Here is a 24307-nt window from a genome sequence, read left to right as displayed (position 1 = left end):
TCGGAACGTTGCTTTATATTATGTGAATGTAGGTACATATATGAAAATGTTTAGGTATACACCAAAGGCATTCAGACTTCATATTTTGAAACCTGAAAACTGATGTGAAAACAGTCTAATAGGTAAGTTTTAAATACTTAAATGCAATCTTTGTCTTATCAGACATCAGAAACTAGGGACTGATTCTTTAGCTAAAAGTTCAAATAAGAGATCTCTAAGAGATCCTTTAAGACTCAATAGAGAAAGTTATTTGAGATCGAACTATTGCTGATATTATATAGAACTGCAGTTATAAATATACCTACATAACCGTCTTTACCATAGGGGCACAGGGGGCCAGTGCCCAGGGCCCCCCATCGTCTCGGGGCCCCCCTGGAGGAGATGACAGACAATTTTTCTCACATAAATCTCAAAATAATAATATAATACACTTTTCTCGTTGCCCGTTCGTTGCCCGAACGTCAGATCATTTTCAGATTTATTCGAATCAAAACATCTAAGTATGTATAGGAATAAATCGAATGATTCGAACACCATTATAATTAACTTATCAGACATTTACTCGAATTATTTATTTACTTATTAACGTAATATTATTACATGAATATTTTTACTTGAATTATTTTCGGAATTATGAAAATTAATAACAAGTCTAAGTTTACAGAATAGTATACAAGGGCGTGTGACAAAACTTTAATCTCTGGGCCTGTAGACAAGTGGCAGAAACGCTACAGAATAGAATCCGCTATTTAGACCAGACTCTCATTGGAGTTTCGTTTGCAAAAATAGCGGACCTAAATCTGACTTCTGATATACATATATTGTATAGATCCCAGATATCCTATAGACAGATGTTGCCAACCAGATTTATGGTCCCCCTCTCCCCACCCCGGTAATTAAATATGGAATACAAAGAAAAAAAAAATTTCCAAAACATGCCGTGTGCCTCAAATGAAAGAGCTTATTGAGTAGATCACGAATATATAGCATACTATAACATTTCTTACACTTTCTCTAAGATTTTTTAGAAAATTTACGAAAATACTCCATTTTTGAGTTAACTTTAAACCACTATAGATTGAAAACTCATGAATATATTTTTTAAATTATTATTTTAAATAATTAACAATAGTCCATTGTTTACGATTCAATATACTTTTTATCCTGGAAAAATACGAAGAAAAACAATTTATCTTAATTTTTCAGTTTTATCCATAGACGTTGTACTGTAGAACTGCGAACACACGTTGCGTATTATTATAGGCCTAGCCGTATTTGGGTCCAAACTTTCAAAGGGCCCCCAATTCTTGTGTGCCCAAGGGCATAGTCTAAGACGGCCCTGTATACCTACCTACTACCTAGTTATCATAATATGATAGGAACACCGAACATTTCTATATTTTGTAGGAAAAACTAGCTAAATCTTACAACGACTATATGAAAGACTATGTATAGTTAAGATCCTTTAGTTTCTGTGATCTGTGGCTAAGATGTATGAATCAACGACGTCCGTTGCTCATATTATGTATATTGTATATGTATGGCTATACTAAACATCCATCACTTAATTTTTTTTTAACTAATAAGTTATCAATTATGAAATAATAATTCTAAACAAATGCGAGCAGATTGCCGCGAAATTATTCACAAAGCACCCCCGGCGTGGACTTGATGATATTGTATTAGGTGATCACATACGAATGCGATTTTAATGGATATACCCAAACTGCCCCTCGAGATATTTATAAAACCTAACCTCTTTCGAAAAAGGAACCATTTCTCCCGCCATTTCATGTGACGTTTACGTCATTTCGCGCGCAAACGTATGGCGACCCCAATCTAAATTAAAATCTAAAACCTTGTAAACAAGGCAAGTGCTCACTTTTTCGGGGATTTTAACCCTCGGAATTAACGAGATATAAAGGGGGTCGGATCAGGACGGCGGCGGTTTTGTCTCCTTTGGATACGTGATACGTCCACGATACTAATGTCAGGTTAACGATATTGTGCTTTTGTTGTGTCAACTCGTTAATTGCTTTTATTGGCAAAATTTATAGGCCCAAAATTTTATTTTTAAGTTTTGATTACCGCTCATCTTACTTGTAATGTATTAGTACTATGTAATATATACTATGCCAGCAAAAGCAGCGAGCTAAGGATATATTATAACATAAAACTCTTTCTAACAAGGGTAGGCCTTGACATTGAAAAATTGAGCACAGAAATGTTAACGAAAAGGTATAGAATCTGCTTAAACATAACTCAAGAATTCAAGATAGGAACTAAATAAAACCAGACCTTAATAAATGTATCTAATATTTAATACAGAATAAATAAAATCGAAAAAGTATCACAATGTACACAAAAAAAAACATTAATGTCTATGGACACAGCGTAACGATTCGTCTGATATTGGTGGAGAAGACTTTATGACCACAGATGACAGAGGTGTTGCGCGGGGCAGTTGCGGTTCTTTTCTATGACGTAATGTTGATGGCGATTCTTGTCTATGGGGCTTCTCTGTTATTCTATGCTCTGTGCCCCGACCGCGCTGTAGTTCTGATAGGTTGCTGGCTAGTTCCATTGCTGCCTCGCCATAGAGGAGCTGACCTCGTTGAACCTGAAAAGACATAGGTAATTTACAAATTAAAGGACTACTTACTTAAACGTATGAATCTTAGAATTTAATTTTATTGGATATAAATAATTGCTAAAAAGTGAATTTTGTATGAGTTCACTCTTACGTAAATAAAAATTAGGTTTTGCCTGGTTATTTCAATTAGTAGGTACTTTAGTAAGCAAAGGTGGTCTCTCAATTTATTAATTGCTGGAAATATCACATCCGTTATTTATCAGTGCTAAGTTCGCAATTTTCGAGTGATTTTCAAACACCACAGTCCCCAACCCACCAATTAAAGTGAAACTTCTTTAGTAAAATTTCAAGGTCGCATCATGACAATACCGTCACGTCATGGAGTAAGGCGAGGATTTAGGTATCTTTGAATCTTGCCAAAGAAGTTTCACTTCTGGCACGTATGCTCGGCACACAAGCCCTTTTCTTAAATATTTCCTTCTGTAATTAAACTATATTATTCTTAATAAAAGCATCACGCCCATAATGAACTACGTTTTACAACCAAATCTATCACCTCGTTATTAAGCTCCGCGCGCCGTCTTGACACCCACTCGATCTGCTCTTGTATCTTCTTGCACTCCTTCTCGTTGTTCATCAGATCCTGTCGCAGCATGTCCATGATCTGACGATACTCCTGTTGCACGTTGAGGTCCAGCGCGTGCAGGTTCTCAATCTCGTTCTGGGTTTCACGTATTTTGTACTTAGATAGGCGGAGACGACCCTCCTGATTGATAGGTGATACTACATTTTATTGATTGCTGATTTTTTGGTTTTGTCATTGAAAGAACCTTGAAAAATAAATTATGAGGAACTAGGGGTAGTAGGTATCGTATATTTTCTAGCTTAGCGTCTTGAATAGATATAATATTGTGAACCTCATTGGATACGAATACATTTCATTTTCGAGGATATTAAAGCCATTACTTTAATAAAAATATGTAAATAAACAAGCCATTTTTCTTTAATAAGTACATCTTATGATTTGTTGATATTATTGTTAATAGAAATATACAGTCAAAATTTCAATGAAATATGAACTGAAAAGTTGCCACCAGTAGCTAATAACTCTACTTTAATTACCTAGAACATGCACCTCAGTTTATAGCCTATATACAATTTTATACACATTATATACCTACCTTGTCAGCTAGTTTCCTGGTGAGCACATCCAGATGTTCATCAAGGCTGTCCTTCTGCTCCACCTCGATGCCTTGAACCACGTTGTTGTGGGGACAAAGGCGATGTACCAGTTGCAAGGAAGTTTGTTGAAGGTTTGGCTCATCCTAGAAAGCAGAAAATAAGTACCTATTTATGATACTTGACTCGTCAGAAAAGAATAAGTACTTAGATAGGTTCCAAATATAGTTGGAGAATCATAAAATTATGATAACTGATTTGATTGGTGATTTAGAAAAATATTTTTCAGTATTTTTTTTAAATTACTTAACTAGTTGGTAATTATTTCGGTGCAGAATTTGTACCTACGTCAAGTAATTATGTAATTATTATACCTAAGTTATTTATTGTTTTCTGAACTATTTTTACTTACCTACTAGTTAATCGATTTTTATAAAAAAAAATGCGAATATGTTTTAAGTCTGCACCTGCTTCTCAAGAGCTTTTTCGTAAAAGCGCATTTAGCCGTAAGTATGTTAAATTTACAAAAATATACTTTATATCACATACGTCACATAATATTTAATAGTAGCTGACGCTAATATGGTTGATACTTAACAGATTACCTAAGAAATGCTTTTATTCTAACTAACATTAACAGACTATCACTTGAATACCTACTCCACTTAAATGGGACAATGAACAATGTCAAGAACATTAGGAAACTTGAGATTCTCACGACCTTTCGCATCTGAAGTGGGAATCAATAACCAAACGTCTGTGACTTGTAGGCTTTGTTGAATTGTGTTTTGAAGAATGTATGTAAGTACATAATTTTTAATTCTAAATTAAACGTTATCAATATTTCTCTACCTATCTGGTATAGTATTATAATTATACTAGCGGTCCGCCCCGACTTTGCCCGTGGTTTTCTGATTTTTCTACATAAGAACCATCCTCGTACTTCAAGGAAAAAAGAATTGTAGAAAACGGTCCACCCGTTCACGCGTCATGCCGTGACCAAGGAAAACGGGTTTCATTTATATATAATATATATATAGATTATATTCTGTGCTCTTACTTTCTACAATCTATTCATAATTAGGTACCTACATCACCTACAAGTTACATCTGAGTCATAAAAAATATGATGCATATTATAGAATATACAAGTTACTCGCTTTCCTCCCGCAGATTCCCCCGCTTTGTAGAAAATTTCAGCGACAGTGACTTTGTTTCATACTGTAGTGATTAAATTCTTCAATCTTCATGATACATTGCTATTAAGTAAAATACTTAAACGAAGATCTCTTTAATTTGGTACTTCATCATTTCCACAGTAGGTATAAGGAAGAAAAACAAGAGCTTTTAAGCGTAAGAAAGGCATAGTAGGTACCTATTCCGTATGAGGAAGAGACACTAGCTTATAATACTAAAATTATCTCACCTTGCTACTTCTCCATTTCCAGCGTACCACCAAAAGTAGCAGAATGATTGTCGCCCCAAAGAGAGCCGCTAAAATGACTTCGTTCATTATTTATTACCATTTTAAAGAATTGCTTGATAATACAAACATATTTCTATGTGACACTGACGTTTAGCGTCTGTGTAAAATATAATTTTCATGATTGAAATAGGTTTGGGTGTGATTAAAGGTTCTATACGTACCTACTTAACATTTTCAGAAATAGGTTAAATAGCTTAGGGTTATAGGTACTGGAATACAACAGCCGACATTTGAAGACTGTTACTTTGTTTTCGTTAATAGGAATCCATTCTATCGGAACGAGCTAATGCCGATGCTGCAAGTAATAGAAATTTAAGTCCTGAAAAAAAAAAAAAAACTAGAGTAAGTAACTATTTCGATTTTCGACGATTTTTTTCAACGATTTGGAGACTTGGACACAAGCCATACTATGCCTATTACCTATCCGGATTGTGGATGTTTTTCTTTCTTATTTTCCATGATTTTAAAGGATTAAATTGCGCTTGGTAAATTATTCTATCATAAAAGTAAAATAAGTGCCCTTTATTGAAAAAAAAGGATCACTTTTGGCAAAAGATAACCTAAGTATGAAGTGTAGATAAATTAACCTAAAAAAACACTGTATGTATACCTATATAATAATAAGGCAACCATCAAACAAATAAATTCCCTCAAAAGAACACTGCAAACATAACCTCAAACCAAATTTAAAACTGTCATCTCAAAGCGATCCGTCGTCCATTATCTGAAATCTAAAATCCCAAAGCTGTTATGATAGCTGAATTTCGTGCGGGATCTTGTAATAATTGATGAGTGCATTAGAGACACGCGGCGGGAATGTTTTATTCAACTGCGCAAGATGGCGCCTGCGACGTGCGATGCGGTTTGTAAAGTATTATCGTAATGGCGCAGTTTACTCGCTCACAACTGTTTAATAATTTATTGTGATAAGACGCGACGTTTGTGTTATGTGTAGCGAATTAACATTTGATCAAAATCTCTTAGTTGAGGATACTGTTTCACGTAAATTATCATGCTTGTAAAACGTAGGTAAGTATTAGATAGATACCTACCTACCTATATAATATAGTTTTCATGATTACAGACTACCTACAGTCCTACAATCTAGACAACTTTCTTGTTGTCTACTTTTGATTATAAAAGCTTTTTACAGCGCGTATTTAGAATTTAATAGGTAAGTAGGTAGGTATGTAGGTATAGAAAGCATCACTTTCGTCCTTCTTTGTTTCTCAAAACCTCTGGTCAAAACTGATAGATTATTTAAATTATAATATTATGTTCCTTAAATGAATTATTGAACCATTTAATTAAAGATTTTTACCTTAGTTATAATAAATTTCACTTTATCAAAAAATATGTAATTACAACTGCAGTCTATATCCGCTTGTAAGTAAATTGCTTTACATTGACACAGTTTTATGTTCACAATTCTTTATTCTCGCAGAGATCCGAGTCGAATTAATCTGGCCTCCGCACACATACGAACTGATTTAATACCCTCTTAACTCTATCCAGCACTTAGTAATTTCATCTAATCCGATATACAAGTTTTAATACCCGGCCCCACTCAGCCCGCGGCTACGAAAAAAGGGACCTTTAAGTCTCGAAAAACTGCACATTTTCACACGCTTACACCCTTATATCGAATAAAACTTTACTATTGTTCTCTCGTTCACTTATATGATAAAAGAGGAGGATACAACCATTATTATCATAGTCAATGATTTGAGTCCCTTGTTCTAACATTTTTTTCGTATTCGTAACGGCGTATAATGGATTTTTGAGGAGGGACTCATTTTTAAATCCCTTTACCTCTGTCTTTTATAATTGACGGTCTGGACAGTGTTTAAAAATGAAAGCCAGGCTTTTTCGTGCTTTCTGTTTGCATTTGCAGATATGAAAGTAATCGCTTATTGAAAAGAATGAACTCTAAGTTATAAGATTATTATTTTAAGAATAAGAAAATGTAAGAAAGAAGAAGTCATCGTACTGAAAATATAACTAAAAATTTTTATTCATTCCGTTTAAAAATAGAAACATGATATCCGCAGATAAATTTATCGTTTTATATAAACGACTGGCTTGTATAACAGTAGATATTGTATATTGCAACTCGGAACCGCAACAATATACAAAAGAAACAAGTCCAAACTTCGGTTCTCGTTCGACACAAAGGGGAGCGAGCTCGTTACCATTCATAATTCACTACGGAAACTCTTCGTACGTTTTCCCATTAGAAATTTTATAAGGTTTTTATTGCGTCGCTCCCGCCAAAAGTTTGCGCGCCGCGTTTGACACATCGGGCTGCGTTCGGAATTATTTTGTTTAAATTTTTTATTTTATCGTTAGACATAGTTACCTATCGTTATTTTTTAATTAGATAAAGCGATTTGTCACTAAACGTTTACAATTATTATGCTTTCAATGTTCATATCCATCAGCATTTATATTTTGAATTCAGTAAGAAAATAAATACTTTTTTTATATTTTTTTTAAGTACCTAAGTACCATATTATCACCAAAATTTATACTAATTTAACTTTATTTACCACCAGACTACAGAAACTCATGCGAATAATTTTAATATTTATGACTATAATAACGATAAACGTTGGCAACCCTGTCGCCGGACGATCTCTATTAATTAAAGCGCTGTGTAAACCGAGCTTTATCTGGCCGCCGCGGTACCCAATTAGAGCGCCAACCCGCGCCAAAAATTATGCGGCTTAACGATTCCCGCGTAATTTTGACAAACAACCGACGTTCGGATACTCCGTTTAAATACAGATTACTAAATTTCGATGTTGATAAAGTCGTGAAATCGAATACTTTTAATGCAACTTTTTATGGTTAATAATTAATGATTTAATTTTATAAACCAATTTCAAGAAAAAAAGTTTAATAATTATTAAGATAATATATTCCAAGCGAAATTGGTAGTAGGTACCTAATTTGAAATGCAAGAAGTACGAGATTAATAATCCTACTAATATTATAAATGCGAAAGTTTGTATGGATGTTTGTTACTCTTTCACGTAAATACTACTAAACCGATTACAATGAAATTTAGCACGCATATAGAGGGTTACTTGGATTAGCACATAGGATAGTTTTTATCCCGGAAATCCCACGGGAACGGGAACTATGCGGGTTTTCCTTTGCAAACGTGGGCGAAGCCGCGGGCGGAAATCTAGTTATTTAAATATAACAAAATAAGTGAAAATAATTATTGTCAGGTGCTCTAGAACAGCCTATTTTACCAAATGAATAAATATTAAAAGTCTATTTTCTAATACATTCATTTCATTATTATGCTAGCAGCTGACATAAATTATCTAAATTGCAACTAAGATTAAAATCATAATCATCATTAAGATAGCTATCTAATAAATAAATCCGATACAATTTCTCAAAATTGGTTGCATGTTGTTAAAGTGTCAAGTCCCTGTGGAGACATAACACGTCATAGCAATATTCCTATTCATCAGACGAAGCTTCGCTAAACACCGGCAGCCACCAGAGATAACCACGCAGTAAACCGACAACAATACCCGGCCTCGCACTCAATAAAAGATGATATCACATGAAATATGAACTGACGACACCCCACTTTCAAGCCTAAATAACTAACTGAAATTATGTCCTACACCAACAAACATAAATACCAAAATCCCTAGCAAATATATCCGCGTTAAGACGTTCTCGAAACGAAGACACTGTTAGTATAATCAAAGCGCGCTCACGAAAACAAACCACACTCTTCACAGATACAGGCAAAATTTCCTACATAAACACATAAACTTACACCGTTTCAGAACGTAGCTGTGACGGCGCGAAACAAAAGCGCGGGAAACACCGCTATTGGTGGAGGAGGTGGGCGGTCTCCCGGATAATATGGCGGAATATTACGAGCCGAGGAGGCATTCAAGGTGCACCAGCGGGTGGCGGGGCCCTGGGAGAGGTTAATTACCCACTGGATAAGGCAGCGGCTCGCTAATTACTTACTTATGGTGGACTGAAATTAAGTTATCGTTGGCGGGGAAACGACGTTTTGTTTGCTCGGATAATATGTACCCAGCAGAGCTTTGCAGTAATGGAACAAAATTGGCAGCTATTCAGTTTTATCTTTTACGTCTGAGCAACGTCGAGATAATGGAATCATTGTTCGAGCGTAAGACTCCGGGGAGTTTTTTAATCGTTTAATTCAGCTTTGTTTAATGCTGAGATGAAAGAATTGTTTCAGAAAATCTGCGAGCAAAAATCGAATAAGTTATACATGATTATGTTGAGCACAAAAGATATTCAAACAGTCACAAACAACACGGACAGCTGTGTCTTCAAATAAAATGCGATAAAATAAAAAGGTTCTGGCGACAAAACGCAGATACTTACAAATGGAACAAATTTGTTTGCTGGTAATACTGTCGCTTGTGGTCATATTTTCAAGGGAGTAGGGTTGAGAATCGTGGTGTATGAAAAAATTGGAGAAGGCATATTGTGGGTAGGTTTATACATATTTACCACAAAAGCGGCTCAACGAGAGATCGCGGGATCCGTTCCCCAGTTTTATTTTTCCAAGCTCTAAATGGAGTCGGTGGAGCATTTAAATAAGTTACGCCCGAAATATGGTAATGTTAAGTAATACTTACGCGGAGAGAATTTGCGTCGTCAGTTTATTTCGTATGTACGTTTCTTTATAACTGTTCATCTTATATTAAAAGTCTGGAAATTTCTAGATAAACTCGATTATTTCAAGTAAGATATCTCTAGGGTCTAATAAGAGTGATTGCTGAAACTTACTAGAGTGGAATTTCAACATTTCTTTGCATAATTTAACATTAGTAGATATCATCAATAAATAATAGATAATGCTAAAATGCCAGAAGGCACTATAAATTAAAACCATAGACAATTAAGAGCCACCGTAAAAAGTGTAAACGCTAACAAAAACTTAACAGCCCAATAAAATAACAAACATTCGATGTAACACAATATCCGAAATCTCACCATATGGAAGCAAGGGCGGGTTTTTATAATATAATTAGTAACAAATTTGTTATACCCGTGACGGCTCCCATCACCCATGCCGCGCTATGCGCCATCTAGCGGAACTACTTCGAAACATGTGATGGTATTTCTTGATGGATCTTTTAATTTGCGGCCACTTATGTATATTAATCATGAAGCTTTTCAAATTAATTTGTGACCACTTAAGTACCTACTTGCATATTCTTGATAGGTTGTGTTTTAACCTTTGAGTGCAATAAGTGTAATACTCATACTACAATATAGGTATATCGTTAAGTATGCCTAATTGATAGTTATTAGCAGACGTTAATTTTAACTGACTTTAATTAAGAAGCTTTGCAAATATTAGATACCTACACAGTTTCAATATTAATAATGTGATATTTCACACTTATGAAATAAATTACCTACACTATTAAAAGCTCAACAATCTTTAAAGTTTCATGCTACATAAAAAAACTGCAATCGCTTCAAGAGCTCTACAGTCTACAGTCTACACCACGTTTTCTAAATCTAAACGCTCACAAACCGATACGTTCTGTTGAACGCGGGGCGCGACGCTAGTGATCCGTGCGTTCCGTTCCTCCCACTACCACCTAATTAGCTTCCGTAAGCTGTAAATCTAATGTATATTACGCCGACGTCAACGCAACGCTTTGATCATGCGTCACGTAAAACGGAACATTTGAACGAGTGAACGGTTTCTGAACGCAGAGTTTAATGTCAAATGTGGCGGGAATTCCGTTCGGAGAATTAGTTTAAATATTTTTTTCAGAGTGGAATAATTTTGTTAATATGAATGTGAGGCTAATTAGTAAGCGGAATGTGATGAATGCTTTTGAATGCAATTATACTAAAGATTTGTAGAGGGGTTGTGAACTCAAAGACGATACTGATCGTAATGATTTTATTTTGCACACAATATCCGTATTTATACAAAAATCGACAAGAAACAAAACCAATCAGAATTCTAATGTTGAAATTGAAATTTAGAATGCGCTCTGATTATGAAAAAGAATGCGCCGGCCTGTACACAATATGATATATATAAACTCTATGCATGTCTCCCATAGTGTCCCCCCTCAAGCGAAGCGAACATTTTTCTTGACGACGCGTCCACTTCTTGTAGTGTAGGGACGTGCCTTGTCCGTGTTGTAGTCTGTAGCAGGAACTGACGACGTAGCACTCGTAGGTGTAGGTGTAGATGCTACTGCTGTGCTTGCCATACCTTCAACCTCTTCGTTTAATGTCGCCTCTACACATAGGCCAGCGATTTCGCCAGCGCGCTGGCGGTGCGCTTGCAAACGCGCTTGTGAGTAATCCACACATTGGAAGGTCGTTCAGTATGGTTTGGTTCGAGCCAATGTGCGGACGGATTCAAAATGGATGTAACAAACAAAGAAATAAACACACTTTCACATTTATAATATTAAAATAATATTAAAGTAGGATACTCTTTGTGAAGTAAAACATTGTGAGGAAAACGGCATGTCCAAGAACCTTATTTATTTGGCACTTTTAATACATACAACATTTTTATTTTTATGGTACTTATTTTTTGGGTTCCACAGGCAGTTTTAACTCTGTTAGAGCTCAATAAATTTAAATGTTTCCTCGTTACTCATATTGTTCGCCATTTTGTCAAGTTAGGTGTTAATTCGCCGCATGAAAAAAACGTGCACTCCTGATCGCTGCTACAGTCAAACTGATCGCGCGGCCAATGTGTGGATGGTGCGCCAAGCTTGCGACAAGTGTCCTTTGATGTTTCCGACACCGCGCGGCAAGCTTGCAAGCGCGCTGGCCAACGTTCAAATACCTACCACCAGCGCGCGAACGCCCGTTCTACACATTGGACAAGTGCATGTGCCAACGCGCTTGCCAACGCGTTGGCCTATGTGTAGTGCCGGCATAATATGTATGCAGGCTTGAGTCTGTCAATTGATACTACTGTAGTCCGAAGTGGTAACTGTATTTGGTAGTACTTGTCGTAGCGCTTCAGTACTTCATAAGGGCCGTCATACGGCGGAGTGAGTGGTGCTCGAACTGTATCGTTCCGTATGAATACATGAGTACACGTAGACAAATCCTTGTAAATAAATGTTGCTCGATTTGCGGGGGATCGTTTGGTCGGTGTGAGTATAGCCATAGTTTCTGTCAGGCGTTTCACGTAGTCAGCGTCTTCAATACCCGTCCGTGTAGGCACGAAGAAATCGGAGGGCATGCGCAGTGTAGTGCCGTAGGTCATCATAGCTGGACTCAAGTTGTTATCTTCTCTTATAGCTGTGCGTAAACCCAGCAATACTGTCGTTAGTTCGTCTGTCCATTGACAAGTACTGCCGCGAGCTATGAGCGCGACTTTCATAGTGCGATGCCATCGTTCGATTTGCCCATTTGCTTGAGGGTGAAATGCCGTAGTGCGTATTCTTGTAACCCCAAATCTTTTCATGAGTGCCTTAAATAAAGCAGATTCAAATTGTCGACCTTGATCGGTAGATATGCGTAGCGGGCAGCCGAAGCGTGCAATCCAGTTCTCGTACAATGCTTTCGCGACGACTTCGGCAGTTATTTCTTGAATTGGAACTGCTTCAGGCCATTTTGTAAGACGATCAATGATGGTAACACAGTATCGGTAATCTCTTGAGAGTCGTAGTGGACCAACTATATCTATGTGTATGTGTTCGAAGCGTTGCGAAGGCGGGAACTCTGCTAATGGAGTGACGACGTGCCGGTGAACTTTTGCTCGTTGACAGCTGATACAAGACTTGGCCCATAACGTAGCGTCTTTATTCATAGCTGGCCAGAAAAACTTCGATGTTATTAGCTTCCGAGTAGCTCTAATACCAGGGTGGCATAGTCCGTGTTGAGCGTTAAATGCCATATAACGGTATGCCTTCGGTAGAAAGGGACGGGGCGATGCGCTTGATAGCTCGCACGTGATTGGTCGATCGAGTCCGGGTAGCGTGACTTCACCAAATGTTAAATTTGTTTGAGTTTTTAATTTTCTGAGCTCTTCGTCGTTACTTTGGTCGATGGCTAACTGCTTGTAGTCGATTACATTAGGGCATTGGATCTCTTCGATGCGTGACAACGCGTCGGCGACTGTGTTCTCTTCTCCTTTGATATACTTGATACTCGAACAGAATTGACTTATGTAATGCAATTGGCGTTCGCGCCGTGGAGTATCGCTACCGCTTGCAGGTCTTGTTAGTGCGAAGGTGAGAGGCTTGTGGTCTGTATACAGAGTGACTTCGCATCCTTCAATTAATCTTCTAAAGCGTTTAACAGCCGCGTACATCGCTAATAATTCGCGATCATACACGCTGTAGCGACATTGCGTAGCACTCATTGCTTTAGAGAAAAAGGCTAGCGGTTTCCATCGGTTCTCAATCTCTTGTTGAAGTACAGCGCCGAGACTATGATCCGAGGCGTCAGTCATGATGGCAAGGGAGCAGCCAGGAATGGGAAAACATAATGTTGTCGCTTCTGTGATGCTTTGACGGCACTTCTCAAAAGCTTCAATTGCTGCAGTAGTCCATTCGATAGGCGTTTTGTCGTTCTTCTTTTTATTATGTAGATACTTGTTTAATTCATTTTGTAGATGAGCTTGGTTCGGTAGGCAGTCTCTGTAAAAGTTCAACATTCCTAGGAAACGACGCAGTTCTATAATGGTCTTCGGTTGAGGATACTTGGATATTGTTTCTATTCGCTCTTGTGTAGGTTTAATGCCACTCGACGAGACTTCATAGCCCAGAAAATTGATCTTTTCTACTCCAAATATGCATTTTTCGATGCTCAATGTAACTCCGTAGTCGTCGAGGCGTTTCAGTACTTGATGTAGAAGCTTTTTATGCTGTTCTTCATCTTGTGAGTATAGTAATATGTCGTCGACGAAACAAAAACAGTCATCAATGCCTCTGAGGACTTGATGCATAAATCTTTGGAATGTTTGACTGGCGTTGCGAAGTCCAAAGGTCATACAGGTAAATTCGTATAACCCGAACGGTGTAGTGATGGCTGTTTTCTGTGCAGTTTCTTTGTCAGCCAGTGGTATCCAGTAGTAGGCCATTTTCAAGTCGAGTTTTGAGAATATTCTTTTGTTGTATAACTGATATGTAAAGTCTTGTATGCGAGGTATCGGATAGCGATCGGGCTGTGTCACTGCATTTAAACGTCTGTAGTCGCCGCATACACGTAGCCCTCCATCTTTTTTCTTCACCACGTGCAGTGGGCTTGCCCATGGGCTTTTTGATGGTCTACAGATGCCCATTTCCACCATACGGTCGAATTCAGCTTTAGCAGCGTTATATTTCTCGGGTGGGAGCGGCCTGGGGCGAGCGAAGAGCGGAGGTCCCGTTGTTTCTATGTGGTGGACCACTTCATGCTTAGCCGGTTGCTTCAATGACATCGGTCGTAGTATGTTGGGGTATTGATTCAATATGCTGTGGTAAGCTTGTTCTGAACTCATGACGCGGATTGAGTGTACGGCCGTAGATACTTCGATTGCTTCGACAGCAAGTTTTGTTGTATCATCAATTAATCTTCTTTTGTGGAGGTCAACTAGGAGCTTGTAATGCCGTAAAAAGTCTGCGCCCAATATTGATGTCTTCACGTCGGCTATGACGAATGTCCAAACGAAGTTACGTCGCAAACCAAGATCGAGCCCGTAAGTTTTCTCGCCGTAAGTGTTTATCGGCGTGTTGTTTGCCGCGAATAATCTGTAGGCGCTCGGATTGGTTTTCTTCGATTTGTTTGTTGCGGCCCACACGGATATATCTGCGCCTGTGTCCACGAGGAAACGTTCATGAGTGTTGCGATCATGTACACAAAGGCGATTGCTGGTACTGGGGACACCGACGTCCGCCACCGTCGGTGTCGAACTTAGTTTTCCGACGTTTTGTTTCTTCTACAGCAAGGTGATTCGCATCGTTTTGCTTTGTCGCCATATCGGAAGTGATATTTACACTCCCACTCTGGATCGCTGGGCTTCCGCGGTGTCCGATGACGCATGGATGTTGACCGTGAGCGAGACCGACGTAGATGAAAGGGACGGCGATAGTTGCGATGTGTTGACCGGCCCCGTAGTTCGGCGATTTCTAACGTAAGCTTCTCAAGTTGTTTGGATAAGATTTCGAAATGCTGAGGCGTCGTGTTGCTTGTAGCTGTACTAGCGGTAGTCACTGCCGCTATGATGGCGTTGGAGCCGGAGTACTCCATCATCTTGTCCGCCATGGCTGCCAAGGTGTCGAGCGAAGATTCATTGTTGACGGAGAGCACACAGCGTATGTGTGTAGGTAGGTGATTCAGCCATTCAATTTTCAATCCTTCGTCTGTTATCATGCCGCCGGCGAGTTCACGCATCTTACGTAGAAGTATGCTTGGTTTTTGGTCACCAAGTTCTAGACCGCTGATTAATTTTTGGAAATTCTGTACTTCGGACTTCTCATAAACGGTGAGTAATCGGTTCTTCAGCGATGCATATTTGTCCTTGACTGGCGGGTTGTAGAGGAGATCTGTGAGGTGCTGCAAGTCTTGTGCTTGCAGTTGTTGCAGAAGATAGCGGTACTTCTGGTCGTCGGAGGTCTTGAGTGGGTCACCAACTGTAGAGGGGTTGTGAACTCAAAGACGATACTGATCGTAATGATTTTATTTTGCACACAATATCCGTATTTATACAAAAATCGACAAGAAACAAAACCAATCAGAATTCTAATGTTGAAATTGAAATTTAGAATGCGCTCTGATTATGAAAAAGAATGCGCCGGCCTGTACACAATATGATATATATAAACTCTATGCATGTCTCCCATAGATTCATAATTATTAGTACCTACCGCTACATAATAATTGGCATTTCTTGCATAAAATTTATAAGACTTTCATACTTACTGCGACATATACACGTAAATTTCTTTCACACCTTTCTCAATTACCCAGTTCGCAGCGGCCAGTAATCGTTCTATCATATCAGCCAGCCAGAGACAATCAATTAGGTGCCCCTTTCAATTATATTCTGTATCTGTATAATTGGCTATCGGAGGGGTGGTCTCGGCATTACGGGTGTAACGAGCAATCAATTGCTATGAGAATGTAGGAATTCTATCGGTGTAATTAATCACGTTTTGATGTGGGTACGGTGAAGGGATATGTGTAGCGTGACGGTTATTAGATTACATATCATTTGTAGGTTATATAGGCGTGGTTTTATTGTAATCGGCGAATAATGATACTGTTTCTAGTGTCTGAGCATGTTAATCCTACATTCATAGACATACAGTTTTATCTACATTATCTTCTAGTAATTATAAACAACGAGTTTACAAAGTTTACTAAACACAAATTACCAGTGCATATTCTACAATAAAAAAAAAGACGGGTTGCACTCCGGGAGTGCCGGCAGAAGTGAAAACTTGATTATTAACGTTCAGCATGTTTGATATTTTGGAATGGTATCCGTCTTACTACGTCGTACTTACGCATGGAATATAAGGGCTAAAAAAAAAGTCCGTCATACGCTTTTTCGATCAGGCCACGTGTCCTGACGCGAGTATAAGATTTTATACCCAACGCCGCTAAAGAAGTTTTCACTTCAAAAAATACGTGTGGCAATCGAGGACTGCCGTGGCCGCGGTAAAGCTATTGCATAGCATCGCATCGCTGTGCCGGTTGGAGTGGGGGGTGTTAGGTTTTTTCGTTACAGTAGGTATTTTTACATTCGGTCGCCGCGCTCAAAGTCTGAGATAAAAGCTATGCAATAGCTTAAAACATTACTAATACATTCGAATACATATATTATAATACCTACACCAATGGAACTGACCGCGAAATAAAATATGTAAGTATCTAAGTATACTCATGTTAAATTAGTAGGTACCTTTACATGAAAGTTATTTTTCTCTTATAAATAACGTGATTAAAAAAAACATTAACTACAAATTACAATCGCTTTCCCCTAACTCCTATCGTAATCGAAGTCAACAGTTGACTCTTGGCGTGGAATGATGAATGACGTCAGTAACAGCCCCAAATTATATCTGTGGTTTATTTTTTCATTAAAAGACTAAAAAACCATTGCAATTAGTTTGATTCTTAACCCTAATAAACAAGCTTCTCACCTGGATTGAACTGGAAAAAACAATAGTTATGTCGCTCCAAAGGAGAATGCCCATTTTTGGTACTGGTTTTTCTCATGCATCAAGACAACAATATATTAAAAAAAATCTCGGCAATTTAGAGGCCTTCTTACCATCGGAAAATATATTTTGAACAGGGAATGTTTTGTAAAATCTAATAAGACATGTAATTGTTTAGATCCGTTATTATAGATTTAGTGTCCATTACCGTTTACATTTTTTCTACAGGTTTTTTCTCATGCATCAAGATAAAAATACTATTAAAAAAAATCTCGGCAATTTAGAGGCCTTCTTACTATCGGAAAATATATTTTGACCAGGGAATGTTTTGTATTAAAATCTAATAAGACATGTAATTGATTAGATCCGTTACCATAGATTTAGTATCCATTACTGGTTACCACGGTAACCAAGCGGTAACTATTATGACATTTACTATGGTAAATAGCTAATATTATTTTCATTGAATTACAAAAAATCAATTAACATAAAATCACTCTGTAAGGTATTGTTTTAAATACACTGTAGGTTGTTTTAACATAATATATAGTGAAGTAAAATAATATAAATATATATAAGAAAATATTATTATGACATAGCTTGTAAGATAGCTTGGAAGGTAACCAGTTATTTCTTATTTGTTTCTTTCTTCGAATATGCAGTGAAAAAATGATTCAAACAACAACAACAATATGCAAACCGAATAAAAACTCTATTGGCATTTTTTAAATATATATTTAGGTTTTCTTGAAATCCGTCCCGGAAGATTTCTGGTGCCTACCTACACTAGCCGATGAACAGATACACTTTGTCTGAAAGCATAAGCTCTACGCATAGATTAAATATTATGTTAAAGGAAAAATAGCTTTCAGACAATAAAATACTACCTAAATCACACATAAACCTAACTAAATCGGGTTTATTTAAGTTTTAAGGTTAATTCACATTTTTCTCAATATCTTGAAAACCCCTGTTTTTATCACAAAAAAATGTATTGGTAAAAATCTTTTGAATATCGAAGAACCCCCCAAAACCACTCTGGCATTGACGCAACACTATACTGTGGTCCATACTTTCATGGGCATTCTCCTTTCCAGAAAAATGTAGAGCCTTGGTAATTATTGTTCAATTATGTTTACTGCTAGTCTGCTAGAAATAACAGAAACGTAGCTTTTTCCATTTAATGGTTAAAATCGGACGTTATATTATTTAAATATCCGATAATTTGAATTATAGTACCAAAGTACTTGTTAATAGAATTCTTATCCTAATTCCTACCCTCATATTGGTGTAATTCTTCAGTTACGCGTTTTTGCATGTAAACTAAGAACGGCTTCATCATCACTATTATTATAGTACCTATAAAACAAAGTCGCTATCTCTGTCCCTATGTCCCTTTGTATGCTTAAATCTTTTAAACTACGCAACGGATTTTAATGCGTTTTTTTTAAATAGATAGAGTGATTCAAGAGGATGGTTTTAGTATGTAATTTATTAGGTTTTGGAGAAAGCGGGCGAAGCCGCGGGCGGTAAGCTAGTTAAATATAATTGCAACATATTATACGGTACGTACCTACCGTTAATTCTATATTTCATCTATTAAACCTTTGAATTAATTAATTAATTAATTCATACTGTATAACATATTTAAGGATCTCTAGCTAAAGCTAGATAGTAATTCCTCACCGATATTGCTCCAATATTTCCAAGTATAAAGAGTAAATCATCGCATTATAACATACATTCCACATCCAAGATACAGACTCCAAATAAACGGATCAAATCGAACGCATACTTCATGCAAAATAGTTCTGAGATTCGGCCACAAGTTCCACGATAAGGACCCTCGTTTGGTCAAACACAACTTGTAAATTGATTGAGTCCGACCAAGCCTTTATTTATTTTCCCCCAAATCCACAACTGCTGAGGAACTTACGACTTTAAATCAACGCAATAAGGGTGGTGTTATTAGAGTTGTGTTTGTCTGTAGTGTTGCCAACACGAACCCTGTTCGAATACCCCTTTGAACATCGGCATCGACATCTAAATTGAGTCTCAATTTCACTATTTGCGCTGATTTTTGTAAACTTATTTTGTGTACGTAGGTGTGACGGGGTTGTGAGAGATTTCGATTTTTAAATTATTTTGTGTCTGGTATTTGTAAACATCATTTGTATTAATGTGTTTATACTTTAAAGCATAAAAAGAAAAGCAAAACCAGCAATGATGTGTATTTGACCAATTTAAATTTGATTAAAGTTCAGATAAAAATGTTATAGAAATCCCCATTTATAACTAGGGCTATTGCTTGAAAAACAAAGGATCTAATTTCAACGTATGTAAATAAGACAAAATGACATTATTTCACTTAAAGTAGATTAAGTTTTAATGCAGCATTAGGTATATGAGCATATCCAGCATACAATTTAAAGTAGCTACTGTAAGTCTATTAGTAGGTACTATTCATTTTCCAATTTAGCGATAATGTAAAATTTATGCGTATATATTTATTAAAAACATGTTGGCAGCCCCGTCTCCAGAGTAGGTAGTCGTTTTTTGTAAGCGTTCAACTAATTAATAACTACTTAGTTTATTATCATTATCCTATTCGAGCTGATCACCTACTTGTCACTAAAGAAAATCGATCAAGAGAAACAGACGCATGATGCATCCCTTACCCCACTAGAGGACACGGGACTTAACTATAGATATATAAGCTTATAAGGTACCTTTCAATAGATAGGTATAGATAGGAAGATTGCATCCAAATTAGTATCCATTAATTATAACCAAAATCAAGATACAGAAGAAGCACTCCATTTACGCCCCCGTGGTTATCAGAGTTCCAGAATTAACTAATCTATCGGATGGCAGTATTAATTGGGGTGCCAGAGAAACAAACAGTTGTTTATATGAACAAATAGGAGAGTACCGTGCTACTTATCAACCTTATGGGAACCCTGGAGGTATTTCAGCGGTTAGCGATTACGTAGACTGATAGGAATTGGTTATGTGTGAAACATTTCTATCAGTTGGTAAGCTTTAAAGAAAGTGTTTGAAACAAGTCTTGTACAAAAAGAAGACATGATAACAAAAAGTTATCTATTCTTTTATCTCATGTTTATAGAGCGTACCTACCTGAAGAATATGTTGAAATCACTCAAAGTTCTATCCCTTTATAGCCTTTTAAAAATGCTTTAAGCTTCTGGTAATCATAACAAACAACATTAAAGAAAAAATCTTTTAAAGAATTCGAAGCTTTTCGAGCTACTGCTACAAATAACTTAGGTAATTGAAGCTGTACAGTCACGAGCAATAATATATGCCTAGGGGACGATGTGCAAAAATATCTGTCACTAGAACAAATTCAATAATATCTGTCTGACCGTATACAGCATAAATATCTGACATTAGTAGGCAGCATAATAAAGTGGCATCAAAATTATGTGACGAAAATGTACAGCAAATAATTGTGATAACCTCTCACAGCATAAATATGTGACGTCGCCTAGGAGGCAATAATATCTGACACGATTATATTTTCAGTTGAATTTAAAATTTACAAAACAAATAAATATTACTAGCGGTCCGCCCCGGCTTCGCCCGTGGTACATATTAACGTTTTCTCTACATAAGAACCATCCTCGTACTTCAAGGAATATAATAAAAAAAGAATTATCGAAATCGGTTCAGCCGTTCTCGAGTTATGGAATTACAACGAAAAGTGGCATTGATTTTTATATATTAGATTTACGTTATTTATTGTATGCATACTACATTTATGTCTAGATATATCATAATATTATATCACGATTAAATTGAAATATTCACTATATATTTTCTATGATCTATCCGCGGCTAGCATGTCACATTTCGAATTTATTTTGTTTTGTTTGACGTTAGCGGCTTTTGACATAATAATTATATACAAGTCGCAGTCATCTGGTAGAATGTGCTATTTGATTGAATGACTGGCGCGTTCATTTCATTCATGGCGACATTTATTTAATGACTAAAGGACAACTCGTCAATTTCTAAACGTCATTTAGCACAGTAGTCGTTGGTCTGGATATGGTGGTGTGGTTGAGTTCGATATAATTTTTAAATACACAGAAATAGGCGCCAGCGCTGCTCGCAACCGTCTTCTTGTGGATAGTGTAAATTCTCAGCAACTTTTGTTTTTCAATGAACGCAATAGTCATCTATCTATACATATAATAAATCTGTAGAAGGGTCAATTCTGTACATTGAAAATATTGAAAAAATAAATAGCAGGGGGTGTTACTGGATCGATACCAAACCCAAATATGTAATTAAAAAAAATTTTGTCTGTCTGTCTGTCTGTCTGTCTGTATGTTCAGGCATCACGTGAAAACTAACGGTTCGATTTCGATGAAACTTGGTATAATTATCTATACCTTATTATCCTGGGCGTAAAATAGGATACTTTTTATCCTGGAAAAATACGCAGAAAAAATTAATCTTAATTTTTCAGTTTTATCCATAGACGTTGTTCTGTAGAACCGCGAACACACGTTGCGTATTATTATAGGCCTACCCGTATTTGGGTCCAATAGATATTTATAAGATGTCATTGTCAGAGTTACTCAAAATGGAGAAATAAACCATCCACGCGAAGACCGACATCCGCGCGGACGGAGGCGCGGGCGGAAGCTAGTTCAACAATATGCCGAGCCTTACATCCGGATTATAACATAGCCCTTAGGCTATGTTATAATCCGCTAACTAGTTGGACGTTGAGTGACGGTTGCAAAATCAACGTTCGGCCTAGTCATTCAATTGAATGTCGTCATTCAATGATCGCGTTAGACATATACCGGCGCTCTATGTTATAATATATCAAACATGTCATGGACGCCAGATATTATTGCCACCTAGTTGATGTCACATATTTATGCTCTTTGTAAGGAATCAATGCAAAATACAGAAATATGAAATTGTGTCAGATATTATTGCCTCCTAGCTGATGTCAGATATTATTGCTTTCTAGTTGATGTCAAATATTTATGCTTTTTGTGAGGAACCAATGCAAAATACAGAAATATGAAATTGCGTCAGATATTATTGCCTCCTAGTTGATGTCAGGTATTATTGCTTCCTAGTTGATGTCAAATATTTATGCTTTTTGTGAGGAATCAATGCAAAATACTTAAATATGAAATTTTGTCAGATATTAATTGCCTCCTAGTTGATGTCAGATATTATTGCGTCCTAGTTGATGTCACATATTTATGATTTTTGTGTGGAATCAATGCAAAATGCAAAAATATAAAATTGTGTCAGATATTATTGCCACCTAGACGATGTCACACATTTATGCTTTTTGTGAGGAATCGATGAAAAATGCAGAAATATAAAATTGTGTCAGATAATATTGATATTATTGCCACCTTTTTTTTTAATAGTGGGGAAATCTTCCAAAGATACCCACGGCCCCCGGGGAAGGAGCCGTGGGTTATGTCGGATTCTTACCGACTAAAACCCCACTGTGTTCCGTCGAGCCGCTTTAATGATGGGGCCGCGGGTATTTGTTAGAATTCTTCCGCGACCCCCTCGGCGGCAGCCCATCTCCAGGCCAGGCGCAAGCCAAGAAAAGGAAAGGAGGTTTGCCTGCTCTTCCCTCCCGTTGGCGGCATGAGCGGAACACGTCTCAAGTCGCCTCACCGCACCGGACGATGGATTACATTCCCCGTTCCACCGCCCGGCATATTATTGCCACCTAGTTGATGTCACATATTTATGGTTTATATGAGGAATCACATCGAAATATAGATATATAAAATAGTGTCAGATATTATTGCCTCCTAGGTGACGTCACATATTTATGCTGTGTGAGGTTACATTTATTTGCTGTACATTTTCGTCACATAATTTTGATGCCACTTTATTATGCTGCCTACTAATGTCAGATATTTTTGCTGTATACGGGCAGACAGATTTTATTGAACTCGTTCTTGTGACAGATATTTTTGCTAATCTGCAAATAGTAATATATTTATGCTTCTGACTGTACCTAGCAGTCACACACACAGTACCTACTCTTATATTATATACCAGCAGGATTTACTCTTATTGTAACATTTATGTAGACTTTATTGCTAATGTAATACGTAATAGAATCACGTCGTTATCTTCGGCGGGTCTTAATCACGGTCTGGCGGACATTACTCAGAAGGAAAGGACTAATTGCTACATTTGTAGGTCGCTAACTATTCGCCTGAAATGGTTGAAATTTCGTACGCCGCGCCGTTGATATCGGAATATGTTAGATTTGGGAATTTAATTGTTATGCTGAAATTGATTGGTTTATTAGCTTAGAAGATCCTACAGTTTAGCATGATGTCTTAAAGCAGTATTATTACCAGTGTTTAAAAATGATAGCGCTATATATTAGCCGTCTAGCGCCATCATCCCAAATTGGAAATAATACTGTTATAAGTCATAACGGTATCATCTCAGATTTTCATCTTGGTTAACTCTAAGTGATTAACCAGATTATTAAGTAGGCGTTTACGATGTATGATTTTCGTACATACATCATACAAAAAAATCATACAACGTACGAAATACGTACGTATAAATGTACGAAAATTATACCTGTAGAGTCTCTCACAATGGCCTGATTTCGGAAGACATACGAGTATATGCAGGAGTCCGTCAGGGATGTTTGCTCTCACCTCTTCTCTTCCTAATCGTCTTAGATGGCATTATGCTCGATACCACTACGAAAAACCGACGTGGAATTGAATGGGGATTGACTAACACTCTTGAGGATTTAGATTACGCAGATGATCTATGTCTGTTTAGTCACACCCGAGAAGATATGCAAGCCAAGCTTAATGACCTTCAGCGAGAAGCAACAAAGAGAGG

At 37.1% G+C, this 24307-nt stretch overlaps 1 protein-coding gene across 2 annotated transcripts; it reads right to left on the bottom strand.

Annotated features, from left to right (window-relative positions):
* Positions 1-2372: 2372 nt before the first annotated feature.
* On the bottom strand, positions 2373-5324 carry LOC123702975 (spindle pole body component 110-like). 2 transcript variants are annotated; one of them, XM_045650841.1, is made up of 4 exons: positions 5199-5324; positions 3775-3918; positions 3150-3359; positions 2373-2620 (listed from the first exon to the last, which is right to left on the bottom strand). In XM_045650841.1, exons 1-4 carry the CDS (start codon positions 5283-5285, stop codon positions 2375-2377), a joined length of 687 nt encoding a protein of 228 aa, XP_045506797.1. In that variant the 5' UTR covers positions 5286-5324; the 3' UTR covers positions 2373-2374. The 2 variants fall into 2 exon arrangements, with proteins under 2 accessions (XP_045506797.1, XP_045506798.1); XM_045650842.1 differs by having other exon boundaries at positions 3150-3314.
* Positions 5325-24307: the final 18983 nt, after the last annotated feature.

The sequence above is a fragment of the Colias croceus genome, chromosome 24 (assembly GCF_905220415.1).
Source record: "Colias croceus chromosome 24, ilColCroc2.1".
NCBI lineage: Eukaryota > Metazoa > Arthropoda > Insecta > Lepidoptera > Pieridae > Colias > Colias croceus.
The sequence above is the reverse complement of the archived record's forward strand: the minus strand, read 5'-3'. Positions and strand labels throughout refer to the sequence as shown.